Below are 14,690 nucleotides of genomic sequence, written 5' to 3'. Positions count from 1 at the left end.
CCACTGGAGGGGGTCTCTGGTCTTGGTCTGGGCTCCTCGATGCCTCCCAGAGATGGGGTTCCACTGGAGGGGGTCTCTGGCCTGACGAGAAGGGTTTCCTGTGGAGAGAGGGAGGGTTCAGGTTCATGCAGGAAGAGCTGGGATCCACTTGAGCAAACAGTGCAGTGATCTTGGACCTGCATAGGTGAAAGACCGGCCAATCAGAGGCCAGGATTCCTGCTGTGTGACGTCATCTGCTTTAGCTGCATTTAGAGCGGTTAAAAAGGGAACACCTTGGCGGAAGTGCTCCCAGAAAGAGAGCGGCAATACGTCTCCCTGCAGCACGGGACAGGAAGTAAACGGTGACCTGAAAAATAAATAAATCTGAAAACATAAATGAAAGTGAAATGAGACCAATAAAAACTATGTTATTCAATTTTATTCCACATTCTGACAAAGTTTCAGTAAAAAACAAACATTTGTGAGGTAAATGAGCTCTTACACTAACAAATGTTTGGTCTTTAAAGTGGTATTTGTGAGGATGAACCCACACCAGTGTCCTAAAATGGATTAAAGTTATGAAGCAGCCCTTTTATAACAGGCTTTTTTGGTTTTGGACATGTGTGTGATGTGTTAAAGTCGTTGCCAAGAGATAAAATGGACGTCACTCACTTCAAAAGCAACATGAAAGATTCTGCAAATCAGCGTCAATCATCTAACGACTAATCGAGAGCAACACAAACACCAGCGTGATCACGACCACTGAGAACAGTCACTTCCTGGTCAGATGGAGCATTAGCGCACAGAATTAGCACCGGTAGACTTTAGATATCCTGGTTTTGATCTGACATCAGGCAGACGCTCCAGAACCCATCCTGAGATGTTCTGTTCATTCTGGAGGCCGTTTGGTTCCAGGAACCAGGCTGGACCAGACACAAAGCAGTGCTTTCATGTGATTTATGCTTAATTCTGACCGAGCCCAACAAATTTACCTTCACTTTCCTCTGGTGTTCTGTTCTTCTGGAGGTTCTCAGTGGTTCAGATCTGCTCTTTTCACCTGAAAGGTCCAGCTTGGCCAGCAGAGGGAGCCAGCGGGGAACGTTACAACTTTTAACGTGACAAAAGTAAGAAAAACAGGCCATATTGTGGAGTCTTCTCAAGTCTTTATACAAAACTCATTAAAACAGAATGTTAACACGGTGAAATCAACATTTCAGAGTCGTGATGGTACAAAGAAAACACACAAATGCATTTACTGGTGAGGAGTGAAGTATTGCCATCATTCAGTGGAAGTGCAAGGGTCACGTGGAGACAAATCCAAAAACTTGGCACAAGGATCAGAGAGTACAGAGTAAAAAAAAGGGTCCTAACATCACCAAGATGTGAGTTCCTCTCATCAAACATCTCGGCTGACGACGGGAGAGGAAGGAAGAAAATACCACAGGTTTAAAAAGAACAGACATTTGTCCTCAGTAATGGTCAGAGTGGAGGGAAACCGAGGATCAGCTGGAGCTGCTAAATTAAGGCCACGACAGAAGGTGGATGTAAACGCAAATATTCAGACGAAACGACATTGAATAACTGATCACAAGCAGCTGCTTTGATTCCCCTCAGATCAGATCAAACAGGAACCTGGAGCAACTTGATGTTTTTATCCTCTGCTAAACATCTCTAAAGAGAAATATGAGCCACTCGTCACGTATATTTAGATCACCGACTTCATTCCAATCGTTGATTTATCAAAATACTTGGCAATTTAGAAACAAGAATCTAAAATCTAAAAACAGCTCCGTCAGTTTTGTTTGGAATTGACACATTTTCCCAGGAATGTCCAGAAATCCCAGTGGGGCGAGGACACCAGTCCAGAGTTCCCAGCAGAGCGAGCAGCCCCCCCCAGCCCCCCCGTCAGTGATGGAAACCCAACAAGGCACACTGAGCTGGCGGCGCTCCAACCGGACCGCCACCAACCTGAAGCGCCGCCGAAACGTCCAAAACGGAGCTGACGGCAGACGAACGGCGCCACATTTACTCGAAGCATCACAACCGAAGACACGTTCACAGTCGGCAGAGCGTAAGGCATCGACGCGGTCGGGCGGGTTCCTACTGCAGGACGCCAGGCGGTGGGGGCGTGGCCTCGGTGCTGCGCAGGCCACGCCCCTCGCTGCATCGCTTCCTCATCTGCCCTCCTCGGCCGAACGCGTCTCTGACTTCAGCCTAACGAACTCCTTGGCCACATCGTCACTGGAGCGCTGGGAGAGGATCCGCATGGCGGTGAGGCCCGTGTCGTCCATGTGGACGCGCTGGCCCAGCGGACACCAGCAGGCGCAGCCGCCCTTCCCGGTCACGTCCCTCAGCTGCACCACGGCCACGCCCACCACCCTGTCAGCGCGGCCGAAGCAGTAGTCTTTGACGCAGAGCTGCAGCTCGTAGCAGTCGAAGCCCTCCTGGTTCCCCAGAACGCTGCCGTCAAAGGACATAAACACGTGAGGAGAGCGAGCCTCGCTAGGACCGACCAATCAACCAATCAACCAATCACTCAATCAATCAGGACGCTGGCTCACAACAAGCACGTACAAGTGGAAGGTCTCGTTGAACTTGGGCGACCAGCTGTTGTTCTTGGATTTGGTCTGGAAGCGTCGCTTCCTGTCGCTGAGGTGGGGCCCGATCACGCTGACCTCCACGAAGGGCCGGAACATGCCGGACGTCTGCCACTTCAAATCGTTGGCGCCGATGACTGCGAGAGACGAGAGGAGGGTGAGGCGGCTGGACGGAGGCGTGGGTGCACCCGGGCCGCAGGACTGACCTTTGACGGTGACCTTGCGCTCGCCGCTGCCAGGCTGAGTGTGCAGCTCTATCTGGACCGAGACCTCGCCGATCGGCTTGTCCACACCTGAACCTGGCGGAGAGACACGTCTGAGGTCATGCAGCAGCCACAAAAACACACCTGGAGGGGGGGCGGGGCGTCGGCGTGTGACTGGGAGTTAGCCCCGCCCATCAAAAACGTTGAAAAGACAGCTGTCGTACCCCGGCTGGGCGGTATTTTCTCGCTGGGAGTCAGACGAATACCTTTCCCGTTGTGTACTGGCAGCACAGGAGACAGAGACAGTGATGACACAACAACCTCAACACAACACGGAACGGTGAGCCGCCGGGCGCCGTTTCCCGCCGGGCACACCCACCCTGCGCGTGCTGCGTGGTGACGAAGGTCTTGATGAGCGTGTCGGTGGTCTGCGTGTAGAGCGACAGAGCGTGGCGCAGCGACGACAGCTCGCAGCTCTTCTCCAGGAACGCCTTCTTCAGGCCGTTTCCACCTGCGTGGAAATATTGCTGCCACAGAAAGATGCCGAGTCAGCCGCTGTCTGCTTCGGAGAGGTCAAAGGTCAAGAAGGTGGAGCAGCAAAGGCGAGCGTGTGGGACCGAAGCTGAGATCTTTAAATCCACCTCAGCTACTGCAAACATCAAACCAGATGTGCAGATGCAACCGACCTTGATGGTGTCCAGAGCCACGTCCATGACGGCGCACTGCCGGGGCGACAGGCTCCTCGCCTCCCCCCCCATGTGGTCCTGCCAAACCCCCAGCAGAGAGAGAGTCATGCACCGTGACCCAGACCCACAGAAACCCGCAGCAACAGTTCAGATACCTTCAGCTTGGACAGCTGACCCAGTTCCTTAGCAGCCGACAGAATCTGCGCTCCCTGGATTAAAACAATAATCTGCACGTCAGGGAGAAATGAGGTCAGCGGGGGGAGTGGGGGGGCTGGGCGAGGCGCTTACGAAGGTGTCGTTGCCCTGTGGCAGGACGATGGTCTTCTCCAGGCTGCTCATCACAATCCTCCACAGCTCCTTCAGCACCCGTTTCAGAACCGTTTTCTCACACACGGCGGCGAACAGAGTCAATCTGCAAACACACACAGCAACGTCGCACTGACCCAGCTCGCACAATCGACACAGCTCACTCATGCTTTCACAATTTCCTGCTGAAACAGGAAGTAGCGTCGAAGGCGAGAAGACCATAACCCCAACAGAAGGTCAGCGCGCCCTCTGCTGGTGGCTGCGGGGAGGACTCGTTTTTAACTGCTGGACACTCACTTCCCGTCCAGGAAGTCCATCAGCGGCCGCAGCATGTTGTCGGAGTCGGCTTCCACCTGGTTCTTGGTGTTGGCGTTGAGCGGGCCTTTGATCTGGTACAGCAGGGACGCCATCTGACGCGTGCACTCGAAGATACGAGTCTGAAAGCTGAAGGGAAGGAAGCGGTTTAGTGGTGTGTGTGTGTGTGTGTGTGTGTGTGGTGTGTGTGTGTGTGTGCGTGTGCGTGTGTGTGTGCGTGTGTGTTTACCTGTTCCCAAACGTGCTGCTGAGCTCGTCCAGCACGTTGTTCAGCTTCACCTGCAGGTCGTTCAGCAGGTCACTGGCCTCTGAGTCCATCTGAACAGAGAAGAACACAAATCCAAAACATCTCACAAAGTTGAAGAATACGGAGGAAACGTGTGAGCAGCGGCGCTGCGGGATTCTGGGAGTTCTTCTTGGGGGGCGGGAGGTAAACTCAATGTTTGTGATGGACATTTTTTTGCTGCTGGAGTTTAATCACAAAGACTGATGGGAGACGGGCGTCAGGAGAGGGGGGGCTGGGGGGATGTGACCCTGGGGGGATGTGACCCTGTGGGGATGTGACCCTGGGGGGATGTGACCCTGTGGGGATATTAAACTCCATCAGGTTTGAGAGGAGGAGGCTCCAGGGGAGGGGGGGACGACTGGACTCACCTTCTGATGCTCGCATGTGTTTTGAATCTACGACAGCAGAGACGTAAGACGGTTAACGTTTGCACGAGGATTAACGTTGGGATACAGGAGGAAAAGAAACGAGACTTCTGTCGTCGCTTCGGGATTCAGGCCCCAAGTTTTAGCTCCGAACTCTGACAAAACTGTTACGTGAAATGAACGTGTGAGACGCACCTGCTGCCTGTCGGACTAATGCAAAGGAAAGAGAGAAAAGACAAATCAAAGGGGAGAAATCAAAGAGGAGAAATCTCCTCTCAAGAGGAGAGGAGAGGAAGAGAGGAGAGGAGAGGTGGAGAGGAGAGGAGAGGAGAGGAGAGGTGGAGAGGAGAGAGAGAGGAGAGGAGAGGACAGGAGAGGAGAGGAGAGGAGAGGAGAGGAGAGGAGAGGAGAGAGAGGAAGAGATCTACACACCACTGTGAGAGCGTGGGGTCACTGTTGGTGACGACAGCGGGAGAAACCACAGTCACAAGTTCAATCCAACAAACCTCAAACTCTATTTTCTCCCCTTCATCCTCCTCTTCCTCCTCACTCTCCTCAAACTATGAGAGGAAATGAAAAAATGTTCAAGTGTCCAAGAAACCGGAGCCGCGGCGTCAGCAGGCTCAGCGTGCACGTGCACATGCAGTCATGTGTCCCAACATGTTTGCATGTGCAGAAACTGGCCGGCCAGGCTAGCAATGCGCTAGCGCTAGCAGTGAGACAAAGGTGTGACCTTACGAGTGCACGGAAAGATCAGCTTCAACTGTGGAAAAGCCAAAGGCGGAGCTAAAGAACAAAGGTGAGAAGATGCACTAGCTAGAGATAATTAGCTTAGCTTACAAAGGTGTCTTGCAACAACACGACGGTGAACAAATGAGAATTAAAGGTTGTTTATCTTTAGGATTTCAGGTGAAACGGACCCACGAGCAGCTCTGCGGCCGTTCCCGACAGCGCAGCTCAGTTTGGATGAGAGGTTGTTGAAGAACATTTGTAAATGAGCGAGGCAACAATCAGCAGCTGGTCACTCAGGTGAGACCAGGAACACCTGGAGACGACGGGCAGATTCTGAGCTCGCGTCTAATCTACGCCTGAGGGAAGCTAGCCTGCTGTCCAGCAGGAGACAGCATCAACGACGCACACTCTCAGAACGACCATCCACACACCCACCTCCTCCTCTCCTGCCCTCTCCTCTTCCTCCTCCTCTTCGTCTCGCTTTAAGCGTAAAAACAGCCGATAAATCACGACACTTAAACTAGCTAAATGCTACAGAAAGTGTACTAAAGCACATCTACGACCATCGAATATCCTGTAATAAGTCATCAAACAGCCTCGACTGAGCTACAAAGACTCAAACGAGTGATCTTCTTCACACCCATGAGCTTTGATGAAGATCTGAAGTCATCTTTCAGCTAAACACACACAGCTAAGCTAGGGACGTACCAGCGCCTCCTCTGTGGCCGTCTGCAACACAAACAAGCCTCAAACATCAGCCGTGGGGGGGGGGGGGCACTGGAGCCTCAGGCTCCTCACACTCACCTGTTTGGCTCCCATGGACTCAAACATCTTCTCCAGCTGGATTCTCAACTGCTGCACGTTGTTCATGAGGACACACGGCTGCAGACACAAGCACAGAGCTTCACACCGGACGCCTTTTCACCAAACCTCAGCAGGTTCAAACTTACGATCTTCTCCTTGTCAATGTAAGAAGGAAAACTCTTGGTGAGGATGGAGCTGTACTGCAGCAGAACTTTGTCGATGGTCTGCAGAGAAGGAGAACCAGCTATTTTAAGCCATCAGAGAACGTCTGCAGCAGCGTTGGCGGCGGCTACCTTCGAGAAGCGGCGACTGTACTGAGCCAGGACGTTTGGGTCGGGACACTCCAGCTTCCTGATGATCTCAAAGCTCTGGTTGAGCTGGGTGAAGATGTCCACCACGGAGCAGGAGAACAGAGCGTGCTCAGATGTTTGCTGGAACTGAGAGAGCAGAGAGGAACCTTCAGGCATGACCGAGAACGAGACTGGCGCCCGTCGCAGTCGCCCTCCTTACGCCGTCTTTTTTGTCCCTCTCCAGGGCTCCGTGCATGAACTCCATGGAAACGTCTTCGTTTTCATCCAACCACTGCAGCACAAACTGGAGGAACCAGCTGAGACGGAAACAGCCTTTAAATGTCTTACAGCTCTCACCACAATGTGAGTCTCCATGACAACCAGAGAAACATCAGTCTCTGAGTGAGCTTCTTACGATGGGTAGTCGGGAGTGACGCCTTGAAAGTTGGGCAGCTCCTTCACGTACTCGTTGTTGAGCCACTTGACCTTGAAGTGCAGGTTCATGTAGTCGGTGCTCTTGCACAGCCGGTGCTTCTCGTGCTCTGAACACCGAGGGGACGGATGGAGGTCAGAAGGTTGTCCAGACTCTAACAGGGCAACATGAGCAACCTGCGGGATGTTTCACCAGCAGACCTGCTGACCTACCCTCCATCGCATACTTCATGTCCTGAGCAAACAAGGTCCACATGACCTCAGCGGACACCTTCCCCACGTTCAGCTCCTGAGGGAATCTGAAAAATAAGATTTAAGCTATGGGCTTCATTCCTCCAGGCTCTGAAGCTTCACAGAAGGTGTTGCTCACTGATTCAGCACAGGTGTGTAGGAGTTCCTGTCTTCTTCTATGATGGACACAATCAGCATGATGAGCTTGGGCCAGAAATCCAGGTTCTTGATGCTGGGACCCTGCTCCTCCAGCGGCAGCTCCTCTTTGTTCTGGATCAGAAGACAGTTTGATGCGCACGAAGGTTTCTAACACGCACGGACGATCGCGAGAACCCGACTCACTGGCTCCACAGGCTGGTACTGCCGACTGTAGAGCTCCTGGCAGTTGTTGAAGATGTAGTCGTACGTGGAGTTGAGGCAGGCTTTGACGCAGTCCCGCACCACCTGGCTGGCCCTGGGTGGAGACTGGAGCTCCTGGACCTGAACACGGAACAAGAGCCGTCACACCGAGCCTGGACTGTAGATGAAAGCAGACGGCACAACGGTGAGCCACCTTCATCCTGAAGAAGGTGATGCTGGTTAGAAGGTCCACGGTGGACTTGAGGTCCTGCAGCCGGTCTTTGCTGCCGGCGGGGAAGTGGTTCTGCAGGGAGGAGAACAGAAAGGCCTCCATGAGATGCTGATCTGCCGCGTTGCCCTTGGTTTCAAGAGCATGCCAGTCTGAACATCTGAACCTCCTCACACTGCTCGTGAAAAGAAGGAGCGAAAGGAAGCGCAGCCATCAGGAGAGAAGGCTGGGAGGTCTTACCCTGTAGGTGGAGAGGTCAATGCGTAGGGAGTTATGAAGCTGGTCCAAGAGCTTGACGAAGCGTTCTTTCTGTGTGGCGTTGAAGACAATAACGTTGAGAACCTTTGAGATGTTGCAACAAACCTTCTGGAAATCATCACTGTTCTAATTCATTCAGCGACCAGATCACTAATCGATCAGATCAGATCACTAATCAACAGCTGAAGGTGCTGCAGCGAAGCACCTGCTGGAGGACGGAGCTGGAATGTTCTGACAGTACAAACCCCAAAGTTGGAGGCAGCAAAGCGGTCGGAAGCAGACACGTTGGTGGAGGCGGTGGTGTGGGCGTAGAAGGCGTTGATGTTGGCCAGCAGGGTGCTCATCACCGCGGGAACGCCGGGACACATGTACTTGGACGACAGGCAGGCAAAGTGTCTGAGGAGGAGAAGCACAGCGTCAGCTGAAGGTCTCAGAGCTCCGCTGGAGCTCCACACACCGTGGAGGAGGTCTCACTCACGTCATGGCCTGGTAGATGGACTCGATGCCGTAGCGCATCGCAAACTCATCCACGATTTCCTGCGGCACGTCGTCAAAGTAGATCTTCCACGAGTCGTCTCCGCGGACTTCAGGGATTTTGACCGCGCCCTGACCGTGGACGTCGGTGGAGTGGTGGAACAGGTTCTGCACAGGACGAAGATTCCCAGAGTGGTTTCACACATTTGTGCGGGATCTTAAGAGCCCAAGAAGCTGGGAGAGCAGCTGCGGATACCTCATGCAGACAGGTGTACTGCACGTGGTACGCCGCCACCTTCTCCTCTCCCTTGATCTCCACGTTGATTTGGAGGCGAATGGCACCCGACACGGCGGACTTGTCTGTCCTCTTCTCTGTAATTAAACACAAGCACACACTGAGTCCGAACTGATCCCAGCTCCGTGACACCAGGTCCGTTACCACATCACTAATTACAGACTATTAGCGTGGCAGCTCCGCGGCCGCTAATGGAGCTCCTCCGGCTGATGGCGAGGTAGCCGACGGCAGCTCCTCTGGAGGTGGAGCGCCCGGCGCCTCAGCCCTGCCATTAGCCCTGACACAGCATGTCATTATGGGTAATTTGCACACGGCGAGGCGACGTCGATTTCCGACTGCTGATGCTTGATAATCACACATGGGGAGGAGAAAGTGAGGTGGAGCACGAGAAGACGGAGAAGGACGAGGCCTCACACGTGACTGAAGATTCTCACTGGGCAGATCTTCCACCCTGACCTTTAACCTCTTCACCGCAGCCCTTAAAGCCGAGTCCCCCCTCACGCATCAACACACTGACCCAGGTTGTACCAGACGTCCATTTCTCCGCTCAGCGTTCGGACTTCGATGATACTTTGGCCCAGGAAATCGTCAGATTCCCTCTTCAGACGCTGCTTCACTTTTGACTTGATGTCGTCGTCCTCGTCCCAAACGCGCACTTTGATCCGGTCGGAGAAGTTGTGGCACTCGCTGAGGTCAGAAAGACAAGAGGAAACTGAAAACATCTGTCAGCCACCGTCTGCTTCAGCTCGCCGGCTCCACTCCTCTCTAGGTCCCATTAGCATCAGCTAGCTCCCATTAGCCGTTGCTATCGTCGCTCCTGCAGCGTTCTCACACATGATGTCGGCGACTTACTAATGGAACTTCTCCTCCCACACGGGATTGAGGTTGCCGTAAATGGTCTTGGTCCTCTTCTTGGTCTTGCCCACCTGGACGGTGACATACGGATCGCTGGACCCGGTCTTGTCCTTGGCCTGAAGTCCTTGAGCACAAACGACTAATGACAGAGAAGGAAAGACACCAGGACCACGATTATCACAAACGAGTTTCAACGAGTGCGGAGTGATCGTGAAAGCCGTCTCACTACCGGTGATGGTGATCTTGGCGGACCACTTTGAGGTGCCGTCCAGCACACTCTGCTTGATGGTCTTCATCTGCTGCGCGTGGATGGCTTTACTGATGATAAAGACCTCCCTGATGAGCTCGAAGATCTCAGGTTTGTTCCTTTCCCTGATCTTCATCCTGTCCTTCATGGCCATGATGATGTTCTGGGTGCGGTCCTCGGCGCCGTGCTTGGAGCTCTTCTCAGCAGCACCTGAACATTGGGAACGTGGATGCGAAGGGATCCGCAGATCCTGAAACTGCTGAAAGTGCTCAGCGCTTTACTCACGTTGAAGGCAGTCGGCATTCAGCAGCTCCTGGCACTTCTCGTGGCACTTGACCCCACATTCCGAGCAACGCATCCCTTGACGAGCTATTCCCCACAGCAGCCCCTCGCACTCGTAGCAATACGTGGGCGTGGTGGCAGTCCACACCTCGAAGTTGTGCGGCGTGGTGCAGGATATGGGATAGATGAGAGCCTGCAGCGTCTTCTTATAGACGTGATTCTTCTGCAGAAAGACGCAGCTGCGTTTAGCTGTAGAAGCTGCAGCTCTCTACCAGAAGCTAGCGGTTGTTTGTTAAACATACCAGCTCCTCGTCCTTGATGGAGGACCGCGCAGCCATGGCAGAGGCGATGCCCGCCTTTCTGGCTTGGACAAGGGACTGAAGATAACGTTTGTACCAGTTAGCTTTGTTAAACATGTAGCAGCCGAGAGCCGAGCTTCAGACGAGGGAGGTCAGTAACAAGGGTGGTGAGTTGGGTTAATTGTTAGCTCAAAGTGATATTAGTTTTAAGCAAGAAGACGAGCTTATTTCTACATTAGTGCTATTAAATGTTAGCAGTTGTGTTAGTCTTTTATTATCATCTGTTCAGGACTCAACGGGTGAAGGTGAGGGAAGGTTCTGTCAATCATACTTTGAGGATAATATCAAGTAGGAAGACCCCTGATCGAGACGCATGCAGGTGCTTTCATTTGTTACGATTAAGATGTTATCACCATGAACTTGTGCTGGTTCGGTCCCACTTGATACTGTTGCACTAAAGGAAAAGAGGCAGCTGGTTCTATTGACTTACCATCGCCTGATCAAGGAGATTGAGTGCGTTCAAGAGACATGGGGACAGTTTGAGGTTTCAGAGAGGAGGGGGAGAGAGAGATTAGCAGATGGTTCAAGGTGGTCCATAACAAACCCAAATTCAGCTCAGTGCTACAGGAGCACCGCTGACGCCTTGTGCTGCTCTCATAAAGAGAGAAGATACAGGCGCACGCACGACACACACCACGCGTTTGCACGTTCGAATGGCAGAACAATGCTGGGTTACTAACCACGTCGCTGACCAGAGCGATGGGCTTCTTTTTACGCAGGTCAGGCATGCTGTCGATTCCATACAGGCTGGATTCACCACTGGACACCAGCAAAAAACAGTTAAACCAAGGAAAGCTCCTTAGCCACTCGCCATCTTCATCATCATCATCATCATCATCACGTACCCCGGTTTGGTCCAGGCCTGTCGGGAGCCGGGTTCTTCATCGTGAACCTGCAGGGGTTCAGATGTGAGAGGCTGATGTGTGAGTGGGCAACAAAAGAAATGAGGTGAGAAGAAGCGTTTGGTTGAGTTTGACCTCTCTGGCGTTACCGAGCACGCGAATAAAAAGGAGACAAAAGAGATAGATAGTGTGTGTGTGAGTGTGTGTGTTAATGGAGCTGTGTGTGTGTGTGTGTGTGTGTGTGCGCGCGTTAATGGAGCAGACACGGACGAGTCTGACACTGAAAAGGGTGAAGCAACTTTTCAACGTTTGACAACGTGGACGTTTGACAAACTTCCCACAGGACGTGGATCTGAGATCCAGAATAAAGATCATTCATTTAGATTCACACAGAATGACACACACACGTTTTCAAAAGATATTCTGTGTCTTCCCAAACACGGAGCCGTTCCAGTCACGTCTTACTCAAGCATGTCCTGTCAACAAAGGCGATGCCGCACAAAAGAAAAGAGAAGGATGGAACATAAATCCAGAGGAAATGTGGAGTGACCTGATTCTGTTCTCTCCAAATCTCTAAAAAGCAGAAAAGAAAATGAGGAAACGTTCAGTAGAGGAACCTTCTCCAATGATTCCATCCTATGAACACGCTGACTGTACCTGGAACGAACTCGTCCTGAGACTGAGAGCCCTGAGAGCCTTGGGAGCCTTGGGAGCCGTGGGAGCCGTGGGAGCCGTGGGAGCCGTGGGAGCTCTGGGAGCCCAGCACAGACCTGGACAGCCGGTGACGAGCTCGCCTCTTTTCTCGGAGGATGCGCTGAAAGTTGGCGATGCGCTCTCTGTGGCCGGCATCAGTTGGCCGGGCTTGGCTCCCCTCCTCAGGTAGCTGGTTTTCCCTGATTGGACTCAGGCGTGCCTCGTCTGGCCTGAGTCCTGGACCCGGGGGAGTCCCGGCCTCTCTTTCAGCACAGTGTTCCGGCGCGGGGTTGTCAGACAGTTCTGCTGGAGCGGAGCAGCCTCCTTTTCCATGTGGAGGCTCTACAACGTGACTCTGTGTTGGGCTGGGGGGAACTGGAAGAGGGAACGTTTGAAAGGAGCAGGACAAGTTCTCGGGCGTCTCTGCTAGAACCAAAGCTTCAAGGTCCTCTTCCAGAGTCTGCTGTGCCAGGCCTCGATCAGCCTCGGACCCCCGTTCCTCGGCGCCATCTTCAGGGCTGGAGCCTTCCAGCTTCTTCAGGGCTCCCTTTAAAGCTGACCTGAACGTGAAAACGGCCTTGCTAAAAGTTGTCCCGTCAAAACTTGCACTGGAGCTCTTGGTGCTATGGAGATCCATCACAGAGGACTCCCGGGACAGAGACTCTAAAGCTTCGTCCCGTGAGATGCTGCAGTCTGTCCAGTCCCGGTCCAGAGTGTCGGTGGAGCCCAGATCCAGCGTGTCCCCAGACGAGGGAGCGTCACACGGCGGCTCGAGGTAACCGTCGTCACAATCTGTTAGCTGCACCGTGGAGCTGCTCAGACTCCTGGAAGGTTCACTGCCCAGATCATTCAAACACGGATCCACAGTGTGGTAACCAGAACTCCGGGAGTACGGACAAACGGCGGAACACGGGCACGCCGGGCTTTTTCCCTTACTTTGTGCTCTTTGGCGCCTCCAGTCCGCAACAACGGAGGCACCAGATGAGTTGTAATGATGCCCAAACAGCCATGAGAGATGTTCCGAGCTGCTGTGCGAGGAGTGACCAGGCGTGCTGCTCTCCATCTCCTCTGCAGCCACCTGGTCCCACAGACCTGGACCAGTCTGGAGGGAGGCACACACTCCAACCTCCTTCCTGACTCACACTGTTCTTCATTCCAGCAGAGGCCCAGTGGTCTTCAGAGGCGAATGCTGCCTCTGGACCCAGGAAGGAAGACAAAGAGCTGGTGCTTTGGTAGTCATGGCGACGGTGAAGCTCCATGTAGCACAAATCAGCTTGTGTAGCTCCAGGGTCCGGCTCATATTCCTCTTTGTCCACCTGCTGATCGACTCTACGGACGCGCCACTCTGCAGGTGACCTGGGAGAGGGAAACGAGGTGACGGCGTTCTGCCGTCCCAGGCTTCCTCGTCTGATGTTGGCCGTGTGAGGGACAGGAGCCTGAAGAGGTGCGGCTGAAGCTCCTGAATACAGTTCACCTATTTCACTGAGCACGGCGTCCACGCAGCAGGACACTTCGTCCACGGAGCCTCTGACGGATGACAGGTAGAGCCTCAGATCGGATATTTCCTCCTGGATCTTGTTGATGCCTTTCAGCTCTTTCAGGATGTGCTCAACTGCATGACTGGAGCCTTCGTCTTCGGCCATCTCCTCCTCTCCACCCCCGCCGCCGCCCTCATTCGGATTAGGTTTGGTCTCCTCTGATGAGGGACCCTGAAGGGGGACTTCTGCCCCCAACAGGCACTTTTGCAGCCGTCCCTGCGAACTTTCCTCCTCGGCCGGACTCTTCTGCGAGTCTCCTCCTCTGGATGAGGGCGGACGAGGGTCCTGCTGTCCTCCGACGCTTCCTGTGGAGAACATCCCTGAGCCGTGCCCTCAGTCAGCCGTTTCCACGCATGGGCAGCCCCCACCTCTGCGATACCTCCTTAAACGGTTGCGAAAACACATTTTAAAAACCGTTGATTGAACAAACACAGTTGTGCAGCTCAAACTCAGTGTTATGATCTGGTTTTCCCTCTCCAACTTCTCCTGATTCCTGCTCACTTGCTGCTGGTGAACGTTCTTTTCTGCTCCTGTAGGAGCTGCCTGTGTGAGGCGCCTACGGACTGATCGCTGCGCAGCTGCAAAGATCTCCCTAATGAGGGTTCTTCGGACAGCTTTGTAATTAGACCACCGTCATTCTTTCAATTTTCCACCAGCTGCGAAGTTTGTTAGCATTGAAAGCACAGATGGTGTGAAGCAGCCATAAGATGATCTGCCTCGTTTATCCAGTAAATAAATATCAGATAATCACTCGATTTCAGGTTGAGTTCTAAAGCTGCTAATTTAAGTCCAAGTTGATGGATCGGTCGAGGTTCGTGACACGATCGGGTTTTTTCTGGATTATATCAGCTCTGTAAATCAGATCAAAATTTGATATTTGCCAAGAATTTCAAAGTAAATAGATGTTTCTTTACCTTGGAGGAAATGAACTCAAGAACAGCCTCCGGAGATCATCTGGAGTTAAATCCTCAGTTGGATTCTTAAATCACCTCTTTCCATGAGGGATCTTATTAAACAGAGATGCTGGAGAGCTCAAAGCATCTGCTGAATAAT

The 14,690-nt window shown here is 52.9% G+C and overlaps 1 protein-coding gene across 5 annotated transcripts; it reads right to left on the bottom strand.

The window, feature by feature from the left end:
• Positions 1-1,125: 1,125 nt before the first annotated feature.
• Positions 1,126-13,166, bottom strand: LOC101076037 (protein unc-13 homolog B-like). 5 transcript variants are annotated; one of them, XM_029837697.1, is made up of 33 exons: positions 12,064-13,166; positions 11,957-11,979; positions 11,410-11,456; positions 11,245-11,323; positions 10,995-11,000; positions 10,508-10,582; positions 10,209-10,428; positions 9,906-10,133; positions 9,674-9,815; positions 9,339-9,508; positions 8,783-8,898; positions 8,531-8,694; positions 8,298-8,448; positions 8,035-8,103; positions 7,780-7,869; positions 7,569-7,706; positions 7,366-7,496; positions 7,209-7,294; positions 6,979-7,105; positions 6,784-6,880; positions 6,567-6,710; positions 6,420-6,497; positions 6,274-6,351; positions 4,316-4,404; positions 4,069-4,215; positions 3,754-3,877; positions 3,621-3,674; positions 3,466-3,543; positions 3,159-3,306; positions 3,004-3,060; positions 2,783-2,875; positions 2,554-2,713; positions 1,126-2,439 (listed from the first exon to the last, which is right to left on the bottom strand). In XM_029837697.1, the coding sequence occupies exons 1-33, from the start codon at positions 13,160-13,162 to the stop codon at positions 2,154-2,156; spliced, it is 4,794 nt and encodes a 1,597-aa protein (XP_029693557.1). In that variant the 5' UTR covers positions 13,163-13,166; the 3' UTR covers positions 1,126-2,153. The 5 variants fall into 5 exon arrangements, with proteins under 5 accessions (XP_029693557.1, XP_029693558.1, XP_029693560.1 ...); XM_029837698.1 differs by lacking the exon at positions 10,995-11,000; XM_029837700.1 differs by lacking the exon at positions 11,957-11,979 and having other exon boundaries at positions 12,064-12,376.
• Between the last annotated feature and the right edge of the window lie 1,524 nt (positions 13,167-14,690).

The sequence above is a fragment of the Takifugu rubripes genome, chromosome 6 (assembly GCF_901000725.2).
Source record: "Takifugu rubripes chromosome 6, fTakRub1.2, whole genome shotgun sequence".
Taxonomy (NCBI): Eukaryota; Metazoa; Chordata; class Actinopteri; order Tetraodontiformes; family Tetraodontidae; genus Takifugu; species Takifugu rubripes.
This window is presented reverse-complemented; position numbering and strand designations above follow the sequence as displayed.

What these genes read in the sequence shown, in the direction of transcription:
- LOC101076037 (XM_029837697.1), bottom strand. Translation starts at nt 13,162, where the DNA reads ATGGAGAGCAGCACGCCTGGTCACTCCTCGCACAGCAGCTCGGAACAT. An exon ending in CGCCAAGATCACCATCACCG is followed by an intron (nt 9,816 to 9,905) that starts GTAGTGAGACGG and finishes CTCTGTCATTAG; the next exon opens with TCGTTTGTGCTCAAGGACTT. An exon ending in GAAAATACCGCCCAGCCGGG is followed by an intron (nt 2,876 to 3,003) that starts GTACGACAGCTG and finishes TCTCTCCGCCAG; the next exon opens with GTTCAGGTGTGGACAAGCCG.